An 8334-nucleotide genomic window follows, 5' to 3' on the forward strand; every position below is an offset into this window, starting at 1 on the left:
ATGAGAGTTCTGTTTTGTTGTTAATGAGAACAACCTAGTAATGGTTTTGAAGCTTCATTTTCTTACTAGAAGTCAAGTATGAGGTCGTGCAAGATCAGTGTTAATGCTCTGATACCATATTGTGAAAAAAAGTATATAACTTTTTGGAGAAATTAACACAGTAAATAATAGTATTTTTGTTGAAAAGAAAAGTCATAGTTCATTAAGGCAAAAGGAAATATATATCCTTACTTAGTGATAGGTTTGTAGCCATACAACTCAAAATAAACTTAACTCCCAAAAACTATAAAACATGATGACTATTACTTTTATGAAATAGAAAATAACTAAACATAAAATGAAAATAGTGTTGCACTAGTAAAAACTGAATCTGTAGTTGAAGACAGTTGTGGATATGTTGCAGCAAATATGTATATTCCTTTGAAATAGGGACTAGCACAATCCAACATAATCCTTTCTAGTCTTTTCTCATAAAGGCTTTTCAACAAGCTGAGAAGGAATGGTGTGGATCAAGATAAATTATGCATGAAAGCAACTCCGTATTAACATTATCAAAGTGCTCATTCAGCTCTTGAAGCTGAAAGTCAACCAAGTGTAAAGTAAATCAACTTTAAAGTGATGAAGATTTGTGGATTTTTTAGCTCTACACCGTGATTTCCCACGGTGCACAAAGAATGCATCCATGTCTGAAATATCAATCTCATGCTTTTCACAAAAATTATAAATTTCTATGAATAAATCATCATCCCAACCATTTTCTCTAAATTCATGGCATTTGAAAGGTCTTGATCTTTTCTTTGTAATGCTTGTGATAAATAATTTGTGATTCCCAATACTTTTTTCATTAAGTGTAATAGGAATACAAATTCAAAATCATTCATTGCTTCAATGAGTCTGCTTATTTCACCCTTGCTATCAAAAAATACTGGCGTATCTTTTACAGTCTCATGCACATCAAGAGTTGGAGAAAGCAAAGAAATCACACTAAGAATTGTATCATAATGTGAACCTCAACGTGTCTCCAGGTCGTTTCAAAGTAGCTTCTTGATTCAAACCTTTTCCGGTCACCATATTACCTCAAGAAATTCCTTCATTTTTTTTCTATTTGTTTCATCTGAAGTAGCTCTTCCCTTTCGCAAGAAGCCCCAACAAAATTTATTAAGGCTGCCAAATATTCAAAGAATGAACTAAGCTTTTCATGTTTTCTTGCAACTGATACAAGTGTCAATTAAAGTTGATGAGCATAACAATGAACATAGAGAGCGAATTGATTCTCGGCCAATTTTAAACTCTTAAGATTGTTAACATTTCCACTCATATTATTAGCCCTGTCATAACCTTGACCACGAATATGTGACATACTCAAACCGTGCATAGCAAAAAGTGAGTTAACGGCCTATTCTAGGATCCAAGAAGTGGTTTCAGGAACATGCACAATGCCAAGAATACGCTCAATGATGCATCCGCATTCTTTCTTGAGGATTGAAAAACCAGCATGAGGGGAAAGAGAGGAAGTGAGGCGTTCAGGGAAAGTTTAATATTTTGTGTTGTGCATAATATTTTTTAAAGTGATGTTTAAACTTGTGCTAGGCTATAAAAATGTTTTTGGATCGAAATTTAGCTTGCCATATTGTACATAATATTTTGTATAATAATATTTAAAATTAAATAAATATTACAAAATATTATTATAAATATATTTTTACAATAATTTTCTAATTTTCACCAAAAAAAAATCAAGAGGGTTCCACTACCCCCTTCCCCTCTCTAAATCCCTAAAAATATCTAAAATATATAATACTAACTAAAAAAAAATTCGGAAGGTCCACTGCTCCGTTGGCCTTATGTAAATCCGGCCCTGGTCCCACTCCCTGCTTGGACAATGATTTATGAGGGTTTTGATATGATATGGTGGGTTGCTTGTTGCTTTTGTCTATTCGTTTGCTACGTTAATGCTGATTGTTGGGTGCTGCTTACATTTGGATGCCACGTTTGTTGTGTTCAAAGTTCGATGCCAGTAAGAAACAAAAACAGATCACTGCTGGAGTTTTTCACTTCTTACTGGAACCTTTCTTCGATCTCCCTGTGACACTTTCGTATATTGGCTGTGCCAGGATGAGTCTACACTTTCCTGGCTGTTTTTGTGAGCCAATGAACTCTTGAGGTCTGTCTATTTCTCCAAGTCGGATCTCCCCTTGGTTTCTACAGGGCTTTCCTGCTTGAATGAAGATAGATAACTTTGAAAAAAACCAAGTGCACTGGCTACTATCTTATTATTTTTAGTGAAGAAAAGAAGGGGGTCTAACTACTCCCAAGTTAAAAAAGATTCACCATTCCACTCTATAATTAGAGATGCATATCATATAATAAATAGTCAATTATCATGGAGGATTCTCAAAGCCATGTAATATTAAAAATCAATAGAAGCAGCCAAAGAAATTATTTATATACTCAAAGGATCCGAGTCCAAAGATACCACATTATTTAATGTCCCTCTTGTTAAGCTATAGTCTTCTGACAAATGAGTATCCTTTGTATGACATTATCCAGTGAAGAAGGGGATACTTGCAACCAAGAAAACAAGGCAGCAGCCAACTACAAACTACCACACAGGCATCTTAAGTAAAGGAAAGGGAAAAATTAATAGACACTCAATGATCAACCCCAATCTTATTGGATTGCGTGACCAAGGCATTAAAATTTTAGAAATCGAAAATTGAGTATCTTACCTAAAGCCAAACATGAAATTAACATTATTCTAACGACCATAAAAGAAAACAAAACAAAAATTCCTCAATAAAGCAACTACAAGTGTTGTTGGATTGATCTTAAGCTTGAGGTGGGCTTTGATTATCTTCCTCTTCTGGTTTTATAAGCCAACGATTCAGACGTTCAGATGCCTTCTTTACCTGCAACAAAATAAGCAAAAAGCCAAATATCAATTAGTAACTCTAATGATAAGGGTGTGAGGAGTTTGGGTATTTCTAATCTAATTGCTTACCTGCTCATCCCAATCCGTTCTCCACACAATGAAAGCAAGAATGAACGTTTGTAATGCTACTCCACCCAGCAGTCCAATCCATAGACCCTAGAAATTAGAAGAAGAAACTCCCAAAATTAAGGGCAAAAACAAGTAAAAATACAGGGCACCATCCTCTTCATTTTTTTTTTATAGATATATATATCCCTTCTTACTGTAACTTCAAGATGTAGCACGTATCCAAGCACAGCTCCAAGAGGCAATCCTACGGCATAATAACACCCCAAGTTCACAAATGCAACCATACTTTGAAAACCAGAACCAATTGCTACACCTGAAACAACAATTCAAGGGTTTAGATATTACAAAGAACTCATTGATTTTGCAGGCAAAACCAATAAAATAAATAAATAAAAATAGAATAAAATGAGGCAAGTCTTGCCTGTTAGCACTGGTTGAATGCTGTTGAACAAGATTGAGATGGCAAGAAGAGTTGAGAGGCTTGACATAACTTCTGCAACTTGTTCATTACTGGTAAACATGTAGGAAATTTGACGCCCAAATACTAAGCACAAAACAAAGAACACCAGTCCAATGCAGATTGATGTACTCATAATCGTTTTTATTGCAAATTTCACTGCCTTGGCTTTTCCTCTCCCTAATTCATTCGCAACCCGCACTCTGTGAAGATTCAGGGCAGTGAAGGAGACAAAAACAAAAATTAAGATGTTGATATATTGAGGAAAAGGAAATCAAATATAAAGGGAAGGGAACAAATATTACATTGATGCACCAAACAAGCCAAGGCAGATCATGAATTCCCATGCATTGACATTTAGGCTGCATTTGAGAAGCTAATTTCTTAGTAAAAGCATAGTAAATTAATCAGTTTCTGATAGAAAACTAACTTACCAGATGGAGAAAGCAGCAATGGCAACGGTTGCATTTTTCATGTATCCAGCCAGCAAGACAAGAATGGCATTGTACCACAACTCTAAGCTGTCAATCAAAAATCAGTTCAAGAGATTAGAGCACACTGCATGTAACTTTACTTTGAATAGCCTCCTTGGGTGAAAATTTCTATGAGCACTGCTAGAGTAGCTAATACTTTTGAGCCTAGCTCGTAAATAAGTCAAACATCAGGAGCAAGCATTTCTATGTCTACTGATCCGACACGATGTAGGACAAAAAAATGTAAAGCAGCTACTTAGCATTTTCAAGTTTCTATTGCACAGCAGTTTTATATACAAGCAAGAGTAAGTAATTGCATGAGTTTTTTTGAGATTTACCATATCATAACCCCAGAGGCCAAGGAGAGCTTTACTATAGGCAATAGATCATAGAAGGCAGCTTTGGAGAATCCTTTCCATGTATTGGGGCACCAACCTCCAAAGATGAACACAAACTCTCCGAAAACCATTGCCCAATTACATAAATTCAAGGAAACCATTGCCCCAGCAACCCCCCAGTTAAGTTTGTAGACAAAGATCCATGACAGTAACAAGTGAAGAACAAATGCAGCAGCACTTAGACAACCAACAATCAAGTTCTTGAGCTGCGCCTGGAGGTACATTTGGATGGTGAGTCCAAAAACCATGTAATAAAGCATGGGAATAAACCATAGAGAAATTGGTCCAGCTGCATCCGCAATCTTGTCTTCCTGCCCAAGTAGTTTGAAAATTGGTGTAGCCAAAAAGAATACAGGGAGTAATATCGTCGCGGTAATACCATCAACAATCCATGACCGTTGCAGGTATATTCCCATCATGTGGTACTGCCCTGCTCCAAATGCTTGCCCGCATAGAGTTTCAGTTGCACTCGACATGCCAATCTTTCAGATTATTTGAACAAAAAAAAAAATTAGAACAATACTTTGTTAGGTTTCATAATCTTACTTGAAATAATAACCAACAAAATCTTATGGAAAAAGTGAATGTAGAGTTAAAGTCATGAGAGCTGGCTTACCAGTATACCATTGATAAACCGTACAAAAACGCTTTGAACGAGGGCATAAGTGGCAAGCTCAACTTCGCCAATGTGACCAAGAAATGACTGTGTCACAACAATCATCCCGAAAGAAGTGACCCTGGATAACATTCCTGGGAAAGCAACCCTCCATATTGTCTTTGTTTCAATCCAAACTCTTCTTTTCAGATCAGTCTTGTCTTCTTCTTGTGGCTGTGCAAGAAACCCTTGCTCTAAATTGTCATCCATGGCTCTGCAAAATGAGAGTAGAATGAGAAATTTAAGTTAAAGGCCTGACTGAACCTCTCCAGTTGCCTTAAGTGATCAACTTGCTTGATATGAAGAGGGGAGTCAAATAGTTTTACCTGTCTACTCTGTGCCCAAAGTTCAGCACAAGCAGACCTAGCAATCTAGGACTTCCCCAAGAGACTTAGGAAATGCCTTGGCTATGACAGGTCTCTACAGTTGGAAAAATGCTTAATTTGTTATTTTTATATACAGAATTATTTTTGAACAATTGACTGGGGAGTTGAGAGAAAAAGAAGCTAAAAATGTGAGAAGTTGACTGGTAGTTTAGTTAGATGGTTCTATGAATGTTTCCCTCGAGAGGAATTCATGGCTTCTAGAAATGATGAATGCTCAATATTTAATAAGGGACTACGTTGGAGAAGTATAGACCATGCATTAGAATTTTAAATTTTATGCTCTCCAAACTGTAATTTAAAATTTAGCAATGTCTTGTACCTAATAAAGTAGGAAATAAAAGTGGACCCACCAAATTGCATAACATTTAATATTGCAAATAATGCTTGCTGAAATTAATGCTAGGCTAGTAATTCTAGTAAATAATAAAGTAAAGAAATTTCATTCTAAAAATTCCAGTTCAGTACAATTGAACATTTAAATTAGTGGGTGTATATTTTATGGATCCAAACTCTCAATTCAAAAGACCTACCTATTAAGTGGAAAAAAAACCCTTACTTAAAAATTCAATCCATTTCATTTTTTATTGATGTGAGATATTTTCCATCACTCAATTGTGTAACATTTTCATTGTTTATTTCACTTATAAAAAAGAGAGATTGACTTTGAGCGTATTTCGACTTTGGTATTTTTTATGAAAAATTTCACGTTAGTGGAAAATTGAATAAGTTTCTTATATCATTTTCACAAGATAATATTTTCAACTTGAAAGACATATCTATTAGATGAAAGGAAACTCTTCTTTATAATTTCAATATCCATTAAATCTCTTACTAATATGAGATCTTCATCCATGGCAAATGTATCTCCTATTTAATGAAACTAGGATTTGAATAAAAAATTACAACTTAATTTTCCTTATAATTTTATACAAGACATAATAAAATGGATAACAAAAAAGTGAATAACCTCAACTTAGTTTAATTGTTCTTTTTTCTTTGTTTTTGTTCTTGAAGAGTTGTTATGAAGCAAAGTGAAAGGTAAAGAATAATTTCATATTACTTAAAAATGGACAAGTTATTAAAATGTAACCCTTATTATAGTTTAATCAATTAATATAGCAGTATAATTGTGTATTTTGTTATATAAAGAAGTTATATTGTATTTATAATTCTTTCAAATCTATAATTTAAATTTATGCCAAAATGTAACTGTTTTTACTTCTAAAATTAAATTTTTAATTCAAATATATTTTTACTAACAAATATCATCATTTGCACGGATGATGGAAATTTTAAACTCTATAACTAGATTTAAAATATTGACACATACCTTATTAAAATATATTTATAAAATTAATTAATTGATTATTAAATAAATGTATAATAATAATTAATTAACACCACTTGTATGAAATTTAAAAATTTCATCATCCAATTGTGTACAAGTGTTTTACATATAGGAAAATCTTTTTGTCTTTGATGTGGACGGTGAAAGTGCTTCACATCACAGGACACAATCTAGAAAGCGAAAGAAAAGTAGCTGATAAAAATAGATTAAAAGTGAAGAGCACCAACGAATATTCAATCAATATTTGGCTGGTTGGTGAAGCAAACACATAACAATAAGAGTTGACCGTTGTTTTTCAAATTTTTTTTTATATGTTGGGATTAGTTGCGTGCGGCGATTAGCTTTGGATAAAACATTTTTTATACGAATTAAACAGGATTACTATAACGAGATTTGACGGCTTGCAATTAATTGTAAATTGCATGCTTTGGCTGGGATTACCTTGAAAACGACAAAACTTGTTCAGGTTTTTTCCGTAGCAACGACAAATGTTGTTATGTGTAAAGGACATCAGCGCCATTACAATACAATTCAAAGCTCAGGTCTAAACTAAATGGTTATACAAACGTTTTTTCCATTACGATCATCACATTTTCACCCCTTTCATCAGATTAATATTTAGAAAGCTCGAGTCGTATTTATTTAAAAAATAAATAAATAAATTTTGATTGGTCAATTGTCTTCAATTTTATTCATTTATTTTTATTTGGATCAAAATAGATATTTAACATTTTATTTTTGCATTATGTTAACATATAAAAAGTGAGAATGTTGTGTAATCATGTAATTATGTCAAATTTGTATATCACATCACTATATACTACGTAATATAAAATAATAAAAAATTAAAAAAATTTAAATTTTTAATAATTTAATAATTTTTTAGATATTATACTACTTATGGGTTTTTTTTAATATTTTATTGAAGAGCAAAAAGGAGGCAGAAGATATGGCTAAAAAAGTTTTATTTGTTTAATCGAAAAGCTACTACAAATAGTGTTCATTTAATTTAAGCTAGATATGGGCCTCGATTATCTTCCGCTTCCGGTTTTAAAAGCCACCGATTGAGACGTACATATGCTTTCCTTACCTGCAATAAAATCATTTAAATTTAACTCTAAACGATAAAATTACAGTAAAAAGTATAGATGAACATCCTAAATTTGAGCTATTCTATTTCCTTGTATTGGAAAAAAGGAAAAAAATATATTTCTGTTTTATGAGTTTCTTTTTTTTTTTTTTGTTAATTTGGTTACCTGCTCTTCCCAATCCGTTCTCCACACAATGACAGAAAGAATGACGGTTTGTAACACCACTCCACTAAGCAATCCAACCCATAGACCCTATAATAGGAAAGAATTTAATTATGAGATTCAAATATAATATTGTCAAGGATTATTTAAATTGTGATTATAATGTAATCTGATCAAATATGAATGAAAATATTTCTTCTTACCCTAACTTCAAAATCTAGCACATAACCAAGCACAACTCCAACTGGTATCCCTACTGCATAATAACATCCCAAGTTCACAATTGCAACTGTACTTTGCATACCAGCGCCTGTGGCTACACCTGAAACATCATTTTATAGGTTTAGATGTGTATTAATCTCT

General features: G+C 33.1%; 2 protein-coding genes across 2 annotated transcripts in view; both read right to left on the reverse strand.

Moving 5' to 3' along the window:
- Window positions 1–2640: 2640 nt before the first annotated feature.
- Window positions 2641–5497, reverse strand: LOC110415279 (protein DETOXIFICATION 24-like). Its single transcript, XM_021426875.2, has 9 exons — window positions 5311–5497; window positions 4946–5198; window positions 4270–4811; window positions 3893–3979; window positions 3764–3820; window positions 3423–3661; window positions 3196–3314; window positions 3002–3088; window positions 2641–2909 (listed from the first exon to the last, which is right to left on the reverse strand). The coding sequence occupies exons 2-9, from the start codon at window positions 5192–5194 to the stop codon at window positions 2829–2831; spliced, it is 1461 nt and encodes a 486-aa protein (XP_021282550.1). The 5' UTR covers window positions 5195–5198; window positions 5311–5497; the 3' UTR covers window positions 2641–2828.
- Window positions 5498–7666: 2169 nt separating this feature from the next.
- Window positions 7667–8334, reverse strand: part of LOC110415565 (protein DETOXIFICATION 24-like) — a 6827-nt gene continuing 6159 nt past the window's right edge. Inside the window, exons 7-9 of the mRNA XM_021427260.2 lie at window positions 8175–8293; window positions 7975–8061; window positions 7667–7808 (exon numbers count right to left, since the gene is read on the reverse strand). Coding sequence (XP_021282935.1) covers window positions 7728–7808; window positions 7975–8061; window positions 8175–8293 — 287 coding nt within the window. The 3' untranslated portion in view covers window positions 7667–7727. The remainder of the gene's footprint in view (window positions 7809–7974; window positions 8062–8174; window positions 8294–8334) is intronic.

This window comes from Theobroma umbraticum, unplaced genomic scaffold (genome assembly GCF_002168275.2).
Source record: "Theobroma umbraticum cultivar Fairchild unplaced genomic scaffold, ASM216827v3 scaffold_147.0, whole genome shotgun sequence".
Classification (NCBI taxonomy): Eukaryota; Viridiplantae; Streptophyta; class Magnoliopsida; order Malvales; family Malvaceae; genus Theobroma; species Theobroma umbraticum.